Source organism: Bufo gargarizans, chromosome 11, assembly GCF_014858855.1.
Source record: "Bufo gargarizans isolate SCDJY-AF-19 chromosome 11, ASM1485885v1, whole genome shotgun sequence".
Classification (NCBI taxonomy): Eukaryota; Metazoa; Chordata; class Amphibia; order Anura; family Bufonidae; genus Bufo; species Bufo gargarizans.
The window spans coordinates 87,022,016-87,045,270 of NC_058090.1; the positions used below are offsets into that span (position 1 = coordinate 87,022,016).

At 46.5% G+C, this 23,255-nt stretch overlaps 1 protein-coding gene across 7 annotated transcripts in view; it reads left to right on the top strand.

The window, feature by feature from the left end:
* The first annotated feature begins 2,695 nt into the window (after positions 1-2,695).
* Positions 2,696-23,255, top strand: part of PACS2 (phosphofurin acidic cluster sorting protein 2) — a 76,752-nt gene continuing 56,192 nt past the window's right edge. For 4 of the 7 annotated variants that reach the window (XM_044271530.1, XM_044271532.1, XM_044271534.1 and 1 more), the window contains exon 1: positions 2,696-2,981. In XM_044271530.1, coding sequence (XP_044127465.1) covers positions 2,872-2,981 — 110 coding nt within the window. In that variant the 5' untranslated portion in view covers positions 2,696-2,871. The remainder of the gene's footprint in view (positions 2,982-23,255) is intronic. The other 3 variants (XM_044271529.1, XM_044271535.1, XM_044271531.1) reach the window with 1 other exon arrangement.

Sequence of the window (23,255 nt, forward strand, 5' to 3'; positions counted from 1 at the left end):
AGCCAGTGAAGGGATTGGCAGAGGGGTGAGAGGTGGATTAGTCGGGCAGCAGAGTTGAGGATAGATTGGAGGGGTGCGAGAGTGCTAAACCCTCCACAAACCTCACCCAGACTCCATCATGTGTCACACCCAAGCCCCCCCCAAACTCTATATTACACACTTGGGCCTCTTTCACATGGGCGCCGCGTGTGAGGGCCGGACAAGATGTGGGTGCGTTGCGTTTGAATGCGTTTTGCACGCCTGTGAGAAAAATCGGCATGTTGGGTACCCAGACTTCTTCACAGAAGTTCGGGTTTGGGATCGGGGTTGTGTAGATGTTGTTATTTTCCCTTATAATATGGTTATAAGAGAAAATAATAGCATTCTTAATACAGAATGCATAGTACAATAGCGCTGGAGGGGTTAAAAATAATAAACAAATTTAACTCACCTCATCCACTTGGTCGCCTAGCGGATCTCCTCTTCTTTCTACTTTCTTCAGGTCCTGGCTAAAGGACCTTTGATGACATCACTGCGCTCATCACATGGTCCATCACCATGGTGATGGACCATGTGATGAACTCAGTGACGTCACCACAGGTCCTTTTCTTCAAAAAAGAAAGAAGACATGCCAGGCTGAGCGTTCAAGTGGATTAAGGTGAGTTTATTAATTGTTTTTATCTATTTTTTAACCCCTCCAGCGCTATTTTACTATGCATTCTGTATTCAGAATGCTATTATTTTCCCTTATAACCATGTTATAAGGGAAAATAATAAAGATCGGGTCTCCATCCCGATCGTCTCCTAGCAACCGTGCGTGAAAAATCGCACCGCATCCGCACTTGCTTGCGATTTTCACGCAGACCCATTCATTTCTATAGAGCATATAGAAATGAATGAGCAATATAGAGCATGCTGCGATTTTCATGCAACGCACAAGTGATGCGTGGAAATCACAGCTCGATGTGCACAGCCCCCATAGAAATGAATGGGTCGGGATTCAGTGCGGGTGCAATGCGTTCACCTCACGCATTGCATCCGCGCGGAAATCTTGCCCGTGTGAAAGGGGCCTTAAGCAGGCTAAAACGGCCGAGCGGGTCACCCTGGCATTCACAACTTGCTGGCTAGGCACATCAATGGCCAGCAAAGTCGTCATGAGCCAGACCCAATCACACACAGCTCGATGGTCAGCACTCAGCCACATGTGCACGCCCGGGAGCGCTCACAACTGCCAACATGGCACAATACTCAGCAACCTCTATAAACAGACTGCACTTTTTCTGTTCCCTCAGCTCAAAAATTCGATTCACTAGTTGGAATATGGCCGCGCCAGACAGGGAAACTCGCGCTGCCGCATCAAATTATATTCAGGTGCCTGGGACCGGGGAATGTCATGTGACCCAGTGACGTCAGAAGGTCCGTTTAGTCGCTACCAATCCATCTGAGATAAGTCCAGACCTAGGAGAAGCCATTCCTCCTCAGCAGAAGGTACAGAAGCTAATCCTGCCACAATCACGGTTATCCTGCAAGCTCCACATTGAAAGCAGAAGTATTTATTCCTGCCAATCCTTGCTAAAACCTGCTGGGACCAGAGACCACACCTGAATACTGCTTGGATGCAAGGTATTCCAAGTAAAGTAACGTTTGAACTTCATCTAAAGGTCTGGACATCATTTATTCAGCAAATTCCTCTATTACTCCTCCTATCACTACACTCAAATTTATTGCAAGTGAGCCAGGGAGTCCGGCCGTACCCAGGTAGGAGACACCGTGACACCATTATCACTACCCTATAGAGCAGGCATCCTCAAACTGCGGCCCTCCAGCTGTTGTAAAACTACAACTCCCACAATGCCCTGCTGTAGGCTGATAGCTGTAGGCTGTTCGGGCATGCTGGGAATTGCCTGCTATAGAGACATTATAGGCCACTACCCCACTCTGGCATGCAGAACATTATCCACCCGTATCCTGGCCCACTGCAACTACAACTCCCAGCATGTCCAGGACATTACAGAAAAAGGTATGATGAGAGGATTACAACTCCCAGCACGTCCAGGCCATTATTATATAATATCAAAGAACATTACAGAAGAAGGTATGAGAGGACTACAACTCCCAACATGCCCAGGCTGTTGTTATTTAATATAAAAGGACATTAGAGAGGAGAGACAACTACAACTCCCAGCATTTTCCCGCTCCTTCACTTCTCACGTCAAATGAGGTCATCAAAGATCCTCATTACGTCTCTGCACTGCGGAGCCCCGCCCCCTCCTGCACTGATCACATGGCGGTGACGTCATCACAGGTCCTCCTGCTCCAGACGTAGGTCCCTGCAAGCAACCTCACTACTGTAGTGGTTTTAGCAATGAGGTGTCTGGATTGGAGGTGCTCCCTCCACCAGCCTCCAGTCTAGAAGCTCTGAAGGGTCTCCCGTCAATCTCATCTCGAAGCCCCGCCCATTATCCGCCGAGACCCCGCCTCCTCATGTGACCTCATACCTCCCCGGAGAATCTCCATTCTAGTTACTACCCTTGGATAATAATAGCCCTGATAGAAGCGAGAGCCCAGCCGGCAGCCAATCACAGCAGGCCGTGTCGGGAGCGCGCTCTGGGTCTGTGGTGGGGGCGGCCCAGCGGCCCATCACTACATTGTTTACGGCTCTGTGCCGCTAGCTGTCCTTGTTGATAAAGCATTTGGCATTCAAAAAAAAAAAAAAAGGATTTTCTGGGAGCAGCCTATCGGAGCGGGCACGGGCGGCGGGCACGCGCCTGAGGAGGGCTAGGACTGGGGACTGGGGAGAGAGATGTGACCGGAGGGACCCTGCTTGTGTCCTCCGCCCCGAGGCAGGCGACATCCCTCTGCTGAACCGGAGGAGCCGGCGCCGCCGCTGCCATGGCGGAGAAGGGGAGGCTCAGCTTCCCGGGAGCGCTGAACAGGCCGGTGCCCATGAACTTGTTCGCCACTTGGGAGATTGATGGATCTAGCCCCAGCTGTATTCCCAGGTAACTGCGCAGGATGGGGGGAGTAGTCCTGTGCTCGCGTGGGGTGTTGTCAGGATGGGGGTAGTAGTCCTGTTCTCATGTATGATGGAAAGTTGGGGGTAGTAGTTTTGTTCTCATAGGTTATTCAGGTTAGGGTAGTAGTCCTGTACTCAGGGCTAATGCTGTCAGATTAGGGTAGTAGTCCTGTACTCAGTGCTTATGCTGTCAGATTAGGGTAGTAGTCCTGTGCTCAGGGCTAATGCTGTCAGATTAGGGTAGTAGTTTTATACTCCCATGGGTTATGCTGTCAGATTAGGGTAGTAGTCTTATACTCCCATGGGTTATGCTGTCAGATTAGGGTAGTAGTCTTTTACTCCCATGGGTAATGCTGTCAGATTAGGGTAGTAGTCTTATACTCCCATGGGTTATGCTGTCAGATTAGGGTAGTAGTCTTATACTCCCATGGGTTATGCTGTCAGATTAGGGTAGTAGTCTTATACTCCCATGGGTTATGCTGTCAGATTAGGGTAGTAGTCTTTTACTCCCATGGGTAATGCTGTCAGATTAGGGTAGTAGTGTTGGATTTATTATCTGCTTTGCTGGAGCATCAGGATGTGGTCATATTAAAGGGTCCTGATAGTTTTCTGTACTATACATGTTACAGGGCACATCCAGTTTTCCCAATCCCTGTAATCTGGATACTGATTGTATCTGGGGCATTGTCCTACATTATTTAGGATGGGGTAGAGGTGGAAGGTAATACCTGTTTCCAGGCACATTGGATAAACCCATAGAGCTCTCTGTATGGATTAGGGGGGATCAAACACTACCCCTGCCCCAGAGCGCCCCTCCCCACGACCAGTATTGGGGGGGCGATAACCCTCTACGTTACGTCTCATGGTACCTGTCCTACCCCTCAGGTGTCACCCAGATCTGATGGGGACGACTTGTGACAATCCTGCTATTCATGGGCTGTAAAGAGTGTGAAGGAGCTGAGCGTTTTATCCTTGTCCGTGACTTCAAGGGTGTGTTCATACAGGGACGTGTTGTGGATGTAGATCTGTGAGCTGAAGTCACCAGCGGCCACGGATCGGAGGGGCGTTGGTGCCGGCCTTGTCCCTTCCGCTTCTGTGAGCTTCACCCAAACCATTGAAATCTAAGGGACTGTAATGCAAATCAGCTGCCCTCATTCACAGCCCAGCTCCAGGGACCCTCATTCTAGCAGTTTGTGGGGGTCTCTCTAGTTGTTGTGCCAGAACATGCTCTTAACCCTTTGTGTATGGGTTGTCACAATGTGATGGGTTTCTAGGCAGGTTTCTCAGCCTGCCCCTCGTCTCCCTGCCTGGGCTACGCATCACGTGCAGAAAACCGCCAGTCACAGCACAGCTTTCACTTTACCAGAGCAGTCTCAGAAGTGAAAGCCGAGCGCTGATTGGCTGTTATGGGCAGCAAGTGTTTTTTTTTTTTTTACACTGGCATCTACTAGTCATTGCCCCCCTTTAAGGCGTATTGAGTAGTGTGCGTCTAGAGCGGGTTACATTTTACTTTTAAAAAATGGGAGCGGTTAACTATGTACACGCTAGATTTGTCAATGGCAAATTTTTAAAAAGTAGCCCAAAAAAAAAGGCTAAATCCCACCCCAGTAGGGAAGAAGTAACCTCTCTAGACAAAAGGGTTCGCCATCAATAAGCAGCGTTTGATAAGCTTCATGCGGCCCCCCCAGCCAGTGCTTACTGTGGTTATTCCCATCGCGGCCTTTCATGGAATACCCCATTAAAGTCCATCTGTAAGCAGATCTGTCCCTATGACACTGGCTGACCTGTTACATGTGCTCTTGGCAGCTGAAGGCGTCTGTGTTGGTCCCATGTTCCTATGTGCCCGCATTGCTGAGAAAGATGATGTTTTAATATATGCAAATGAGCCTCTAGGAGCAACAGGGGCGTTGTTATTACACCTAAAGGCTCTGCTCTCTCTGCACTTTGACGGTGCCAGGTGTGATGACGTTCATACTGCCTGGTCCTGTCAAAGTGCAAAGGGAGCGGCAGTTGCAGAAAAAGCACAGCCTCTAGGTGTAATGGTAACGCCCCCGTTGCTCCTAGCGGCTCATTTTGCATATATTAAAACATCATTTTTCTCAGCAATGCGGGCACATATGAACATGGGACCAACACAGATGCACATATAACAGGTCAGCCGGTTTCATAGGTGAAAATCCACCCCTGCCGCCCCTTTAAGACACGAGAAGAGAGCGCTCCGCTCTCTAGAGATGATTCAGTAGTAGATACCCATGTCCCACCTCCGCCGCCCCTTTAAGACACAAGAAGAGAGCGCTCTGCTCTCTAGAGATGATTCAGTAGTAGATATCCGTGTCCCACCTCCGCCGCCCCTTTAAGACATGAGAAGAGAGTGCTCCGCTCTCTAGAGATGATTCAGTAGTAGATATCCGTGTCCCACCTCCGCCGCCCCTTTAAGACACAAGAAGAGAGCGCTCCGCTCTCTAGAGATGATTCAGTAGTAGATACCCATGTCCCACCCCCGCCGCCCCTTTAAGACACAAGAAGAGAGCGCTCTGCTCTCTAGAGATGATTCAGTAGTAGATATCCGTGTCCCACCTCCGCCGCCCCTTTAAGACATGAGAAGAGAGCGCTCCGCTCTCTAGAGATGATTCAGTAGTAGATACCCATGTCCCACCTCCGCCGCCCCTTTAAGACACAAGAAGAGAGCGCTCCGCTCTCTAGAGATGATTCAGTAGTAGATATCCGTGTCCCACCTCCGCCGCCCCTTTAAGACACAAGAAGAGAGCGCTCCGCTCTCTAGAGATGATTCAGTAGTAGATACCCATGTCCCACCTCCGCCGCCCCCTTTAAGACACGAGAAGAGAGTGCTCCGCTCTCTAGAGATGATTCAGTAGTAGATACCCGTGTCCCACCTCCGCCGCCCCTTTAAGACACAAGAAGAGAGCGCTCTGCTCTCTAGAGATGATTCAGTAGTAGATATCCGTGTCCCACCTCCGCCGCCCCTTTAAGACATGAGAAGAGAGCGCTCCGCTCTCTAGAGATGATTCAGTAGTAGATACCCATGTCCCACCTCCGCCGCCCCTTTAAGACACAAGAAGAGAGCGCTCCGCTCTCTAGAGATGATTCAGTAGTAGATATCCGTGTCCCACCTCCGCCGCCCCTTTAAGACACAAGAAGAGAGCGCTCCGCTCTCTAGAGATGATTCAGTAGTAGATACCCATGTCCCACCTCCGCCGCCCCTTTAAGACACGAGAAGAGAGTGCTCCGCTCTCTAGAGATGATTCAGTAGTAGATACCCATGTCCCACCTCCGCCGCCCCTTTAAGACACGAGAAGAGAGCGCTCTGGTCTCTAGAGATGATTCAGTAGTAGATATCCGTGTCCCACCTCCGCCGCCCCTTTAAGACACAAGAAGAGAGCGCTCCGCTCTCTAGAGATGATTCAGTAGTAGATACCCATGTCCCACCTCCGCCGCCCCTTTAAGACACGAGAAGAGAGTGCTCCGCTCTCTAGAGATGATTCAGTAGTAGATACCCGTGTCCCACCTCCGCCGCCCCTTTAAGACACGAGAAGAGAGCGCTCCGCTCTCTAGAGATGATTCAGTCGTAGATACCCATGTCCCACCTCCGCCGCCCCTTTAAGACACGAGAAGAGAGCGCTCTGCTCTCTAGAGATGATTCAGTAGTAGATATCCGTGTTGTGCGGGGACCTGCCTCATGTGAGTGTCAAGGGGATTATCAATAATTGTCCATAAGCTGAACGCGCAGCTGTGATCTTGGCGCGCGCAGGGAGGATTATGGGGCAGGGCACGAGGACAGTCACCGGTGCCGTGCGGACATCCACTGATCTTGTGCGTGTTGTTGGACGGCTCCTTTGTGGTTTCTGCCGGACTTTCCCCTTGCTGCAGGCTGCGCAGACAGATCAGCACTGTGGAAAGCGGTCTGTACACAGGTAGAGGTCCCTCGGCTCGTCACAGGGGTGTAGGTTAGGAGTAATCGCACCCTGAGCGCAGCTAAGGTCGCCTGGCCAGGAGTTTGGTCTAACTTCTAATGTTATAAGATAGTTGGAAATCAAAGGGGTCGCCCCGTGACATCACTGATCGGGGGCTTTCTGACTTTCACTTCCCGAAGAAGGGGGCTTGTGTTCCCCCTTTCGAATAGATCAGCGGACGTGCCCTAAGTGACTGCTAGGAGATGGCCAAGCACTTGTATAGGGCTATCTTCGGCGGTGTGGCGGATACACATGTGTCTGCAGAGTTGTTGAAATGGGGGAACACCGGCCTCCGTTCTAGTGATGGGGGGGCCCAGCCGTCGGACCCCTGTTAATCAGACACTTTATCTATCCTGGGATAAATTATTTGTAATGGGACAACCCCTGTGTGTCAGTTCTTTCCAGTTTGCATTATAACTGTTTGCAGTCATCGAATGGATAACTTAAAGGGGTTCTCCAAATTATATAAAAACTCAGGCAACTCCTAAAATAAGAAATGAATGGATACTCCCCTGTTTTCTCCTCTGCCTCTTCCTGCGCTGCGCTTCTCAAATCTGATCTTTGTCTTTCTGGCTGCAGCGGCGACGTTCTGTGCGCAGAGGTCACCGCTGCTACCAATCACTGGCCTCAGCAGAGACCTCTCATGCACAGCTGAGGCCAGAGATTGGCTGCACTGACTTGTCAAGGGGGCGTCACCACTGCTGCAGCTAAGATGACGTCAGCAGTGGGAGCACCGGAGAGCAGCGATGGAAGAAACGGGCAAGAAATAAGGCGGGTATCCATCGGACAAGAATAGGGCATGTTCTTTTTTTTTTCGGGAATGGAAGTGCTGGTCCGCATTTCCGGATCGGGGCCGCACATCGTGCCGCCCCATAGAAATGAATGGGTCCGCAATTCCGTTCCGCAAAATGTGGAGCGGAATTGCGGATGTGTGAATGGAGCCTTATTATAAGGGGAATGCATGTAGTTACTGAACAGACATGTCAGGAGAAGAGACTTTTTATTAGATTTTTATTTTTTTAATGTTTATTAGGAAACTTTTTATTTGCGTTGCAGAGGGTGAAACCCTTCAGTAGGGCGCAGCGCAGTAACCATCCTTTACACAATGGAGGGAGCGGAGTCGTTCCAGCGCCGGAGCTACTCCCCAACAGCTGATCAATGGGGTGTCGGACCTCTGCCTGCTCTGATATTGATGACTAATCCTAGGGATAGGTCATCAATTGTTACATCCTGGGGGCCACGATTAGAAAAACAGTCTGCCAAGTGTATGTGGCCTGTGACCTCGCAGTGCAGCGCTATTTCAAAAAAAAATAATCTAGTACTAATCTAGTAACCTTTTTTAAATCTTGGGACGCCCCCTAATCACATAATGATTTGTATCAGAATAGAGAGTATGCTGATAAAAGAGTATAAAGTGAAATGACTTCCTCTAGTACGTAATACTACTGCCAAATCCTGACAACAGCCGGCGTTCATTTTACAACTTCTGTAAGAGGTGTAAAGCCACTGGAATACAGGTCAGAAACCTGTCAGCACTCCGGCTGCTGTGAGACTACAACTCCCAGCATGCCCGTGCTCTGTTCCTTCTGTGAACTGTAGTTTCAGAAGAGCTGGAGTGTCGGAGGTGGCTGCTGATCCTGGCATTAGGCTATGGCAGGTAGCGCTTCATAGACTTACTGATCTGCTGCAATGCCAGTCACAGCCACTGAGCACGAGTGGCGCTGTTTCTGGAATAAAAATTCAGACTTTTTCTGTTTTTAAATCTCATTCCATCCTTTTTAACAGTTTTAAAATTGATGAGCTGACTACTATTGATAGTTCTCCTGCCAGGTAAGTGACTACCATTCATAGTTTTCCTGCCAGGAAAGTGACTGAAGCTAGCATGACATAGGTAGGTAGATTTCCTGACCTGTGCTGTGAATCTAAAGGGGTTCTCCGAGACCAGAAAGTAAAATAAAAATAACACTCGCATGCCACAAGCACCTAGGATCTAGCGCCAACCTCTCTTCTCCTAGATAGGTCACCGCTGAAGACACTGATTGACCGGTGGCATGCATGTAGGTGACACTTCACATTTCCACTGGAGCTTGACAATGGACGAAGAGTGTTCATGACGAGTGTTTTTTATTTTTTATTTAGCACCCCACTCAGGCTCCTGACCACGAGTTCCCGGTCTCGGAGAACCTCTTTAAGGCCATTGAGGTTATGTTTGAGTTTATATAAGCTAGGTTACATAATGGATTGAAAAACCGACGTGAATAAATATATATCTGGCTGAGGGCAACCTTTCATACTTAATCCAGAAGATGACGGCACACCTTTGAATAGCAGACAGATCCCTGGGTCAACACTCTCCCGCGCTCTCTTAGGTCTCAGGGCACAGTTTCTGCTGAACTACAGTTCAAGGGTGACCGTAACCTGCGCTGTCGGAGCCAGTTGGACTGGTACTGTACTTTAGGCCACGCTCCCTAAAATCCACTGTGGATTTTTCAGAAAATCTATAACAGAAGTCCAAAACTGAAACTCTGAGTTCCGCCACTGTCAGGCACTTGCAGAGAATTAGCTGCTGATCCTCAGCCTTTCCGTGCGGAATCGGGAGCAATAAAGAACATTGAATCTCTGCGGTGTGTTCGTTATTCTGCCATAAGTGTGCGAATAGGGGGGTACAGGAGCCCATTTGCATGCTTTACCAGCGAAGCGTTTGTGGGTTCAGTGGTTTGGAGACATGGGAAACGTGTCACTGTTATGGTCAGTAATTGGCTCCAGTGGCCACTAGACACACATCAAACTAGAGATATGCCGTGGTGGAACGAAGGATCGGGTAAGGCTAAGTTCACACCTCCGCTCAGTAAATCCGGTAGCCTGCTCCTCTGCCATAACAGACTCCTGGAGGTGTGAACCTACCCTTAGTGTGATTCCCTCTGCGGGCCTGGCCACACTGTGGGAAGGGGTCCCCCAGGGGTGATCAACCCAGTGTAAAATAATTACCAGTTGAATTGCCAGATCGGGAGGATCGAGTCGAGTCAGCAGCGGGCAATTCAACAGATACGTAATGCGCATTCTATTGTTTTATGCCATCCCCATCTTGTGCCCCACTTTTTCGTAATCTTGGACAAGCACGTTAGGTTGATTAGTCGTGTAATGAAGAGTTGCCAGTTTGCAGCTTTCTTGCTTCTTTTATGTCCGGGGAAGTGAAATCTTTTTTTTTTTTGGTAGTCTCGTGATCACTCAGGTGCACGGCTGTCACAAGAGAGAGAGAGCTATGACCGTCCCCTCGTGAGCTATGACCGTCCCCTCGTGAGCTATGACCGTCCCCTCGTGAGCTATGACCGTCCCCTCGTGAGCTATGACCGTCCCCTCGTGAGCTATGACCGTCCCCTCGTGAGCTATGACCGTCCCCTCGTGAGCTATGACCGTCCCCTCGTGAGCTATGACCGTCCCCTCGTGAGCTATGACCGTCCCCTCGTGCACCTGCGTCAGCCGGACGCGATAGTAAGAAATTTCTATACAAAAGGAGTAGGATTTAGATCACAGATTGACCCATGGTGCGGATTTGAAATACGCAGCATGTCCGTTGTATGCTGTGGACCTTCACCCCAGATTTTATCCATTGCAATGGAGGGGGTAAAATCCGCAGCCACGTCCCCGGCAAAATCCGCAGGCAAGGCTACTTTCACACTAGCGTTTTTACTGGATCCGGCGGGGTTCAGCAAAAACGCTTCCGTTACTGATATAACAACCATCTGCGTCCGTTATGAACGGATCCGTTTGTATTATCTGTAACATAGCCAAGACGGATCCGTCATCAACTCCAATGAAAGTCAATAGGGGACAGATCCGTTTTCTATTGTCAGAGAAAACGTATCGGTCTCCATTTACTTGCATTGGGGTCATGACGGATCCGAGGACGGAAAGCAAACCGCAGCATGCTGTATGAGAACGGAACGGAATGCATTTTGGAGAACTCCGTTCTGTTCAGTTACGTTTTGTCCCCATTGACGATGAATGGGGACAAAACAGCGTTTTTTTCCGGTATTGAGCCCCTATGATGGATCTCCTTATCCCTAGCCTAACCAATTGATGTAAACGAAATTATGGGTGAAAAAAAAAAACGGTACTTGAACTACTGTACGTACTGAGAATCCAACAGCTTTTTTTTTTCCCCTTTGGTGTCTTTTTGGCCAATTTATCCTTTAGGTTGTGGATTGGATCTTGGCCAGTAAACTTTTCTCCTTTCTATATGTCTTTCAGCATCTCAAGTCAAAGAATGTGTGAGCTCTAGGGTAGGAATGTGACATTGGGAGTATGAGAGTATTTGCCCTGCTTGTTGAATGTTGCAGCTATTTTTAAAAAAAAAAGCTGCCCTCAGGGCGACTATACGGGAGTGACGACCTTCCTGTCTGTGCGTACGGTTCAGCCGGGGGCATGCACTTCATGGCAGTAGAAATGGGTCAATGTTGTGGATTATTAAAGTCTCCTGGAAGAGATGGAGTCATGTCCCGTCCCCAGAGACCAGGGGGGATGCATATAGACCTGTTGGAATATCTAGACCACCAGTGGTACAATAGAGGGGTCAAATTGATGGCTTATGTGTAGGGTAGGCCATTAATATTAGATCGGGGAGCGTCTGGCTGTTGGCACCACAGCTGATAAGCTGTTTTAAAGGGGTCTATCTTGGGTCCCAGGCTAATGCCATACTTTTCATAGCAGCTGTGAGTTTTGCAACCTTGTCCCCCTTGAATGGGATAAGGGAACATTCACACGACTGTATTATTTTATCCGCATCCATTCCGCATTTTGCGGAATGGATGCGGGTCTATTCATTTCTACGGGTGAATAAAATTTGCGGACAATGTGTTTCCGCATTTCTAGTCTGCAAAAATATGAAGCTTGTCCTACCATTGTCCGCACAGATCGGTCCGCAGCCCCATTCAAGTCAATGGATCTGCAAATTGCGGATGACATACGGAATGGTTTCCGTATGTCATCCGTTTTTTTGCGGATCCGTTTCCGTATTTTTGAAGGCCTTAATAATTCTTCTATTTTTTTTCCTCTATAAAAAACGGAACACATACAGAACACAAACGGAAGTCATTTGTCCACAAAATGCAGACACACGGTTCTGTTATTTGTGGACCGCAAAACGGTGCATGTGAATGTACCCTAAAGCTGCTACAAAAAGCGTGGGCTTCTGAGTATGAACCAGCTTGCGACCCAGTATACACACTGAAGAGACTGAAGAGACTCCCACCGATCTAACCCTAAGGATCAGTTTTATAAAGCCTTAAAATTCCCCTTCCTTCTAGTAATATTGATGTGATTCTGCTCACTTCTGTCCCAGTCTATACAGCAAAGCTGGCAGTCGAACTGCAAATAAAATAAAAAGGAAGTGCCTAAGCTAGAAAACTGGCAGCTTAACGTATTATCCCAACTTTGCATTTGTCCTCTTGGTAAATTTCGAGTCCTGTTCTCCTCACCTAGGGCATTCTACCCGTATAAATTAGTCTCATCTGCTGGATGAGAATATTTTTCAGCCTAATTGGTATAATTTTACAGAAAAAACCCCCCAAAACATTAATAATTGAAACGTGAAGGCGAGCGTCATGCCTCCCTACTAACCTTGTGAATTATATATGAAAGTGCAAAGAAGCCGTCACTAATTTAAACAGCCTCTCGCTGATCTTATGGCTTGTTGCGCTTTTAATTAGCTTAACCCCTGCACTGCCGTGCGCCCGGTTCACACAGCGCTGTATTGTACATTAAATCAGTGTACTCGTTGTTAATAAGCCTTTTGCCAAACCCCTTGTAATCAATTATGCAGCGAGGTTTTCAGTTCTGTACGAGCATGAAGCCATTATGGGTCATAGCAACCTGTGTGGCTCTAACGTGCCATTGTCATACGTTGTCTGAGAAGAACTGTGACACCGTGCCATAGGCTTCAATGCACCCGTCAGCAGGATCAGCCATAATGCTCATAGCAGCTGGTTAAAAATCATACTTTTCATCTCCCGATCTGTTGCCGTGTTTAGAAGCAAGAAGTGTTTTTAAAAATATGCAAATTAGGGCTGAAGTGCCCCTAGGGCGGGTCCTAGCAACTCTGTGCACCCTAGCTCCACCGCTCTGCTCCCCTGGACACTCCACCTTCCACCTAATTGACAGGCCAGGCATTCCAGTTGAGGAGGGTGTCCTAGGAAGCAGATTGTTAGAGCTAGGGTGCACGGAGTCCACCCTGGAGGCACTTAAAGGTATTGTAACTAATGGATAGGTCATCTGTATGTGATCAGTGGGGGTCCCACACCCCACGATCAGCTGTTTGAGAAGGCAGCGAGGCTCCTGTGAGAGCTCGCCAAGCACAGCGCCGTACATTGTATAGTGGCTGTGCTTGGCATCGCAGCTCAGCCCCATTAACTTCAATTGGCTTCTCCTAGGTCACATGACCGATGTACGTGATGTCACATGGTCTAGGAAAAACCGCAACGCTACTCAAACAGCTGATCAACGGGCGTCCCATTTTTTTTTTCTTAAACATTGACTACGCTTAATCAGTAATGTCAGCCCTATGGTTGGTTTAAAGGCTATGGACTATTTATTGCATTTTCAAATTTTGAGCTAAAAATATATATATTTTTCAATAGCTTTTCGTTAAAAATGTTCAATAGTGTTTCTACTGCAACTTTCAGTTTCAAGGGGTTGTCCGGGTTCAGAGCTGAACCCGGATATACCTCCATTTTCACCCCGGCAGCCCCCCTGTCTTGAGCATCAGAGCAGTTCATTCTCCGATGCCCTCCTTTGCCCTGCGCTAAATCGCGCAGGGCAAAGGCATTTTTTTGAGATCCAGTGACGTACCGGGGCTTTCTATGGGGCTGCCAGGAAGCCCAGTGACGTCACCGGCACTCATGGGCCGGATTTAGCGCTGCCCTAGCCTGTAAAATGGCTAGGGCAGTGCTAGAGCCCACCCATCGTAGCCTCAGGGGGGCTGCCTGGGTGAAAATAAGGGTATGTCCGTGTTCAGCTCTGAACCCGGACAACCCCTTTAAGTGCATTTGCAGGCTAGGGAGCTTTCTATTTCACACTGAATCCATCAGGAAGCTGCCCTGACAACCAGATGTGTAGCTCTTAAATCCTGACAGCTCATAAACACTGATTTATAGCTAAATTCTTATCAGTTTGGTAACAACTTGGCTATAACAAGTGTTTAGGAGCTGTCAGAAGTTCAGAGATGAGAGTTACAGATCCAGCCGTCAGAACAGCTCCGACAGATTCAGTGAAAGCCTCCTAGTCTGCATATGGCACTTAAAGTGAACGCTGTAGAAGAAAAATATTTAAACATTTTGATAAAGACCCAAAAAAATATTATTTTTTTTTGGCCCAGAATGAGTAAAATGCACACAGATTGCCCTCAACAGCCTTTAATAGGGTCAATCCTGCTGGAAGATTCTCATTCTAGTGTATGGATGACACAGATGACTTGCCAGGCTGGTGATCCTCTGTAAGATTATAGCTGCTTGAATTTCCAAAGCTTTTCTACACTGTAGGTCTTCTAGCACGTCTTGATGGTTATCAGACCCTTGGTAAGTGACACCGGACTGTCATTACGTTTTTTTATAGATACTGGATAAGTGGTGTCGCTCTTCGAGAATGAGGATCAGGCTTGTAGAAATCAAATATGCCTGATCGTTATCTGAAGAATTGGGAGACCCAGTAGATGATGGCCTACATAGATCAGATGTGCTTGGCCAGCTTAAAGACTTTCTCCTGGGTATCACAGTTTATGACCTATCTCTAGGATATGTCATCAGATTGGCAGGGGTTCCAACATTCGCAGCCCTGCCAATCGGCAGTAGTAGATCTAGCGCTGGAAATACACAGCTCCACCCACTGTAGTGCCCTCACTTTAAAGGGAACCTGTCACCAGTTTTATGGTTTCCTAACTAAGGGCAACATAAATAAGTGATTCTCTTAGCAAAATGCTGGGTCACTTTCTTTAATTGACCCAGTCAATCTGCCAACATAATGTATTGAAAAGCTCCAGCTGATAATGATGAGTCCTGAATATTCATGGGCTCCTGACTCTCCCCGCCCACCTGCTGCTGATTGACAGTTATTTTCTATATGAATCAGCAGCAGGTGGGCAGGGAAGTGGCTGTAGCTCTGAATTAAATATACGCTGGACTCAATGACATCACGCTGGACTCAAATCAGCTCATTAGCATGCGTCATCTTTGTGTGTATATTATGAGGTAACCATCTGTCACACCAGTAAGTGAATACATCTAAGGCACTTTTTAGTAGTTAATGATTGTATATAATTAGTTAGATTATAATCAAATATCCACATGACAGGTTCCCTTTAAAGAGCGAGGTGCTGCAGTAACCAGCTCCATCCACTACACAATGGACGGGGCTGTGGAGTTCCAGCGCTAACTTGTGGCATCGGAGCTACCCTGAAACAGCTGATTGGTGGGTTGTGGGATCCCTGCAGATCGGATATTGATGACCTATCCTATGAGTAAGTCATCAATTGGTAAACCCTGGGGCACCCCTTTATGGTCTTGTTATTTTACGATCTGCTCCACCATAAACCTGGTCTTCAGGTGCCCACCATCTGATCTCCTGGCCTTTACATTGAAACATGAATGTGGAGTCCTGACAGTAGATCTGCGGGTTAGGTTTGTGATATTGCACTAAGCAACATGGACCCCAGAGTAAGCAAAATTGTGGGGTTCCTGGGTCATTATCTGCCACACAAGGATTGGTTGCTTTCAGTGCACCCCGTTTTCTTTATCGGATTGATACTGTGTCCTGCCTTTTCTTACAAAGTAATTCTATGGTAGTAATCCACAGCACGTATGGCCTGAGGTCACAGGGACTGTATGCCGCGGGAGTTCGGATGCTATATAAAGTTTTTGCAGCCTCCTCCTCACACTCACGCACTTGGGAATGCGACTTGATATTCTGGAATGCAGCTTAGGCAAATGCATTCCAGCTCGGGGAACAAAGGAATTAAGGCTCGACCTTGCTACCTCCAATTCAATGCTCTTCCCATGCTTTGGAGAAAAGTAGGATTTGTCCGTCAAGTCTAAATGGGACATATTGTGTGCTACATTGGGCCGTCGGGTCTAGGCGTACATCTGAATGTCGAGGAATTGACTGCAATTATAGTTAGTTATTATTTTTTTTGATTCATTTAGAAATTCAAATGTATGTAATGATGTGCCTTTGTATTGCAGTTATGTGTGCACTAGTCATAATCAAATATTGTATCGCCTCTCTGTTACCTAAATGCAGTGCTCCAGGCCCAAGAGAAACACCAATTTGGCTGCAAATTCTGGCCATAAATTGGTGCCTGAAAGTATGTGAATTCTTCAGAATTTGCTGTATTTCTTCATAAATTTGGCAAAAAATGACATCAGTCCTAAAAGAAGATAAAGATAACAAATGACTCAAAATATTACACTTGGCAGTTTATTTGTAAAGGAACATGATCCAACATTGCATGTCCGTGAGTGGCAAAAGTATGTGAACCTTTAGGATTGGTAGGAAATTTGAAGTGTGAATGGACGACCTGTTTTATTTAAAGGCTATGTATACATTTGGGGCAATTCTTTTGTTATTGCATTGTACTCATTTTGAGCTAAAAATATTTTTTTAAATTTGTCTTTATTAAAAATATGTTGTCCTTTTTTCTGTACAGAGCTGACATGCTCTAGTAGCACCTATTGGATTTTCTATCTTTTCTGTCAGACCAGGATCTGACGGACTCCTTATCTCTGCTCTCTGACCTCCTAAAGACTCATAACACTGAGCTATAATTTTTGAGAAGCCATTCTTCGGTTGTCTCAGCTATGTATGATGGCGCTTGAGTTATGTGTCTGTTTCCCACATGGTGTGAGTTAATTTAAAAGGGCTTTCCAAAACTTCAATAATGATGACTATAGGTCATCAGTTTCTGATCAGTGGTTATCCGACACCCTGGGACCCCCACCGATTAGCTGTTTGAGAAGGCTCCTGTGAGCGCCGTGGTCTTCTCCGTCCTCACCGTATTGTATAGTGGCCGTGCTTGGTATCGTGCTCATTCACTTCTATGGGGCTGAGAAGTTCCTAGGTGCAGGAGTGCTGCTGCCTTCTCAAACAGCTCATCGGCCGGGTCTTAGGTGTCGGACCCCCACTGATCAGATACTGATGACCTGTCCTGTTATCAGTTATAAAGTCTCGGAAAACCTCTTTAATTTAGTTTAGTTTTTTTGAGACATAGCATCCACCTGTCAGAGATACCTGCATGTCTCTCCGGAGCCCCTCTCTGTTTTCTCGTCGTGGTGATCTTAAAGGGGTTCTTAAAGGGTACTGCAGCATTCAAGTGAATGGGAGCTGAGCTTCAGTGCATGGAGTACGAAGCCTTCTATACCGTTAGTTTTCAGTAGCACTGCACCCGGTTTTGGGGCTCCACCAATCTGATATTGATGACTGTCCTGATGGCCATCTATACCTGTAGCCTGGACAACCCCTTCAGGTGTCTAATTTCTGCTTCTTACTGATGGTCTTCTACATAATAATAAGGGTATGCTCACACAGCGCACTTTAACACTTGCAGCTTTGTTCCATTGACTCGAGCAAAGCCGTGAGTAGACACCCACCGCAGCATCCGTCCAGACACGGCGCCAAAAAGGCACACGTCTTTTCTTGACGCTGTCACGACTTTAAACCACACAAACTGCAGTGGTGCCACCCATTGAAAACAATGGAAGGCAGACATCACGTTTTCCAGGCCAAAATTCGGATGGTATTAATAGGTAAATACATTAAGCACATCATATAAAATAAAAAAAATTTGGGGGGGTGGCCTTGACATGTGGTGGAATGCGATGGCAGAAAAAAAAATCTGCATCATAATTACAGTATCAAGTCTAAATGTGTCTTCTCTAATCTAAAAATGCGTGCATCCATACATGATGCGCTGCAGATTTTGTGATACCCAATCTCTCCATAGATAATCATAATCTGTAATGAAATCCACATATAAAACACTCCAAAATCTACATGAATCAGAAAATACACAGATGCCGCTCCAGCAATAGGACGAGTTGTGTCCGGTTTTGTCTTTACATCACACCAGTTGCACCGCGTATAGTAAACTTTCCACTACTCAATGCCAACAGTGACAATGGTTGTTTGTTTTGTGCCCCTGCTGCGGTGGCGATGCGTCGTATTTGTTAGTGTAGGAGCTTTCTAGCACTGCTTTGCTTTGTTTTTCTCTCACCTCAGGGTAAACAGAATTTATATTTTTTTGTTTTAGTTTTTTGTGTGTTTGGTGTTTTTCGGGTAATAGTTTGTTATCGTCACATGTTGTAAGTTCTCACGTTCCTTCCAAAGAGAAAAGGAAAATAAAAATGTCTGTCGGAAACCAACTTCTTCTTTAATTCTTTTTTTTTATTTTTTTTAATGGAGCGTTGTAGATTATCTATCAGAGCAAAGGAAATATGTATTCTCATTTTTAGGATGAAAAACTTGAATTTATGGAGCAGATTGTCAGAAATCAACGAAAATACCATCTGTTCATAGACTGTAATCCGTCAGATGTATTCAAGGGGGTATTCTGCTGAGGCCTAGTTCACACAATTAGTAAATCTCCATCCGTGATTGTGAGCCAAATCCAGGAGTGGAGCAGACACAGGTGAAGGGCTCACTTAGAGGGCCGTATGCTGTCCGCAATAATGTGCATCAGTTTCCGCAAAACAAATGAAACATGTCCTACACTTGTCAGTGAAAATCAGGACGTGGCTCCATTGAAGTCTATGGGTCCGCAAAATATGGAATGCAATCAGTTTTTTTTTTTTTTTTTTTGCGGACATGATGAACTGACCAAATTACTGAAGTGTGGACTAGACCTTAGAGTGCGGCCACACGGTCAGTTTTCCTCATGCAATTTTGGAAGCCAAAATCGGGAGTGGATCATAAAAAGAGAGAAAGTATAAAGGACAGATACTGTTCATCTTCATTCATTTATTTTTATCCACTCCTTTGGCTTCCAAAGCTGCCTCAGGAAACCTGACCGTACCCTAAGATTTAGGGCTCGTATTTATGTATCCACATCCGTTCTGCAATGTCTGAATGAGGCTAAAAGGCTATGTACACCATCGGAGGCAATGTTTATCATTGCCTTTTGCTCATTTAAAAATAAATTAAAATCATATTTTCAATTGGCCTTTATAAAAATATTGAGCTGTTCTGTCACAAAGGGTTAATTGTTTTTCTAGTTGTGTGACTGGTACTTTCACTTTCTCTTTGTGCCGGTCATCTAATAAACCTCATCTCTAATTTACTAAGAGATCATAAACACTTACTTAATCCACATTCTTATCAGTAAGCTAAGAACTGAGCGATAATGAGTGTTTATAATGTCAGAGAGAAGAGATAAGGAGTCTGTCAGCTCCCCAACTGACGGAAAAGTGATAATTCAGAGACTGCTTCTAGAGCATCTCAACTCTGTACACAAAAAAGGGCTCCATATTTTTTAATAAAGACCAATTGAAAAAAAAATGGTTTTGGCTCAAAAGGAGTACAATGCAATAATAAAAGAAAAATTGTCCCCAAAGGTGTACATAGCCTTTAAGGGTTCAGATTGTATAATGCAAGTGGCTCTACAGTCCTACCACCCAGACTACTGTGTAACAATATCGGTACTCCAAAATGGCGCCTTTAAAAATTACAGTTTGTCCGACAAAACAATAAGCTACATTGGAAAAATCCTTTGGATATATCCTTGGTATCGGATTGGTGAGGGTATGCCACCCAGACCGCCAATGATCAGCTGTCTTGGAAGCGAGACATTGAACACAACCAGAGGTCACACCGCCGCCATATGCCTGAGAGGTGGAGGTGCGGGTGTCAGACCCTCACCGATCTGATACTGGATGTTGATGGTCTATCATAGGGATAGGTTATCAATATCCAAATGGTAGAAAAACACTTTAAGGCCCCAAAAATCTGCATCTTAAGGCTTCATGCACAAGACCATATCATCTTTGTTTTTTTTCTACAGATCGCACCCTGACCCGTTCAGTCCATGCACACATTTTTCTGTTCCACATAGAGCATGTCCTGTTCTGGTCCGTATTGTGGATGAGAAAACTGCTCAGAAGTTATCAATATTTTGTGGGTCTGTTTTTGTAGACCAAAATATGGACAACGTCATGTGCATGTGGCCTTAGAGGTTGGTCCATCAGTGACATTGAAGGCAAATTGCCAGGATATTCCATCAATGTTAGAAAGTTGTGTGTCCCTCCTCTGGGACATGCCCCCGAGGTAAAACAGAGCAAACTGCGCAGGCGCAGCTCGGCTCTTTTTGGAAGCCCCATAGCAGGTGAATGACGCATGCACAGCTCGGCCAAGTTCAGGAGTCTGATGGCGGTGAGTGCAGGGTGGCCATGCTCGCGCTCTTCTGGTGTCCCGTTCTGGAGATCTGGTTACCCACCCTTGAGATCTAATGCAAATATTACCTCTCTTGACTTTTTGTATTGCTTCTCATCCGTGTGCTCTCGCTTTGTGCAATTTCTTTTTGTTCTATAATTCTATTATATGTTTATATAGAATTCTTTGGATTGTTTCCTTTCTGTACATGTATTCTGAATCGCTGGCCTGCCAAGAACAGATGGCTTGTGTTAAAATGTGTTTTCTTAGCTGGAAATTGTTATTTTACCAGCTGCCATTCCATGGGTTAGGAAAACAAGACAACATCCGAGCGATGCAGCTGACACAATGTCACTCGCACACCGCATCCTTTTTTTTTTTTCCCTCCTTGTCTTTTGTATCTTAAGAAAGTGCAATTGTTATTTGGGCCCAGCATATGGCGCAGTGTTACTGGCTTCAGCGCCCGATAAAGACAGGCCTTGTTATATTGTTTGACTTGAGAATAAGCCATTGTCTTAGCCTATTTTTTTAATGTTTTAATTAATTCCCATCAGCATTGTTTTGAGTTTCTCGCTGCCTTTTCATAATTTCAGGGCTGCGCTGATTTTCCTTTATATGGCTTTTATAACTCTTAATATGTCTTTCGGAAACGAAAGAGTAGTTTTTGTCTTTATTTCCCAGTGTACTCGGTAAATTGCCTATGCTGATGGAATTGGAGAGTTTTGGGCCATCGGTACAAGCATGACATAACACATAACGACGTGATTCACATGAAAATGATAGAATACGCCTTAAAGGTACATCCACATGTAAGCGAAATGCAGCAGAAAGGTCACTGTTCTGTGACAAAAACCACTGCAAACAACGTATCTAGTACGTGTGGGATTTTTCTTCTTCGGAAATGGCTCCGGGTTTGACCCTTTCCACGTGTGCACATACCCTAAAGCAGGGTTCCTCAACTCCAGGGGCCCACCTACCAGTCATGATGTGAGAAGATCCCACAGAATAAATACCTGAGGTAAGTCCTGAGGCATTGACACTAATTAGATCACCTGCTGAACACTAAGAAAATCCTGAAAACATGACCGCCAGGTGGACCCTGAGGACTGGGGTTGAAGAACACTGCCCTAAAGGATAACTCCAGTTTAGGCCTCATGCACACGACCGTTGTGTGCATCCGTGGCCGTTGTGCCGTTTTCCGTTTTTTTTCACGGACCCATTGACTTTCAATGGGTCCGTGGAAAAATCGGAAAATGCACCGTTTGGCAGCCGCCTCCGTGAGCCGTGTTTCCTGGCCGTGAAAAAAATATGACCTGTCCTATTTTTTTCACGGCCAACGGTTCACGGGCCCATTCAAGTCAATGGGTCTGTGAAAGAACACGGATGCACACAAGATTGGCATCCGTGTCCGTGATCCGTGGCCGTAGGTTTTAGTTTCATACAGACGGATCCGAAGATCCGTCTGCATAAAAGCTTTTTCAGAGCTGAGTTTTCACTTCGTGAAAACCCAGATCCGACAGTATATTCTAACACAGAAGCGTTCCCATGGTGATGGGACGCTTCTAGTTAGAATACACTACAAACTGTGCCCCAATGGCGCACACTGGCCCCAATGCTATTATTACAATAGAGGGAGGGAGGGGGGGGGGGGGTTGGGGGGGCGCGCACACTGGCCCCAATGCTATTATTACAATAGAGGGAGGGAGGGGGGTGCGCACACTGGCCACCAACGAGTTAACAACAGGGGAGGGGGGGCCCACTGGCCACCAATGAGTTAAAAACAGGGGGGGGGGTCTGCCCCCTGCTGCCTGGCAGCACCTGCCAGGCAGCAGGGGACAGTCATGTACACAGTTTTTTTGTATATTCTAACCTGAAGCGTCTCCATCACCATGGGAACGCCTCTGTGTTAGAATATACTGTCGGAAATGAGTTTCACAATGTAACTCATATCCGACCGTATATTCTAACATAGAGGCGTTCCCATGGTGATGGGGACGCTACAAGTTAAAATATACCATCGGATTGGAGAAAACTCCAATCCGATGGTATAACAGAACTCCAGACTTTACATTGAAAGTCAATGGGGACGGATCCGTTTGAAATGGCACCATATTGTGTCAACATCAAACGGATCCGTCCCCATTGACTTGCATTGTAATTCAGGACGGATCCGTTTGGCTCCGCACGGCCAGGCGGACACCAAAATGACTTTTTTTTTCATGTCCGTGGATCCTCCAAAAATCAAGGAAGACCCACGGACGGAAAAACGGTCACGGATCACGGACCAACGGAACCCCGTTTTGCGGACCGTGAAAAAAAACGTCCGTGTGCATGAGGCCTAAGAGACAGGATGCAAGGGGTATTACTCAAGTAACCAGTATTTTGGTTGGATATGTTTTCGCTTGCTGATTAGTAGGGGTATACCTGGAGAAACCCCAATCTATGACAACAATGGAGGACGAAAGCACATTTAGCGCAAAAGTTTGAATTCATTTTGCGCTCAACGTTTTAACCCTGTTGGCCTTTATTCAGTTGAAGCCATGGAAAAAACCTGCACACTGGATGTAGACCAAAATGTGGTTGGTGTCTCCTCTTCCAAATTGACTCCACTATTGCCCATGGGAAAGGCAGGTGGTTCCTGAGAGTCAGATGATGCAAAGTTCTCAGAAGCTAGGAGAACATCGGGGAAGCTAAAGACTTATCTTGGACCATCCTTTATCATCAGTCATGGTCAGGAGCAGTCAGTAGTTTGTCAAGGGGCTCCATTGGAAATCACAGGAAACTGAAATGTTTGCAAGAAGAACAATTTTCCAACTGAAAGTTTTTATAAAGGATTTTCAGAATTCATTATTGCAATATACACTCATTGACAGAAATACTGC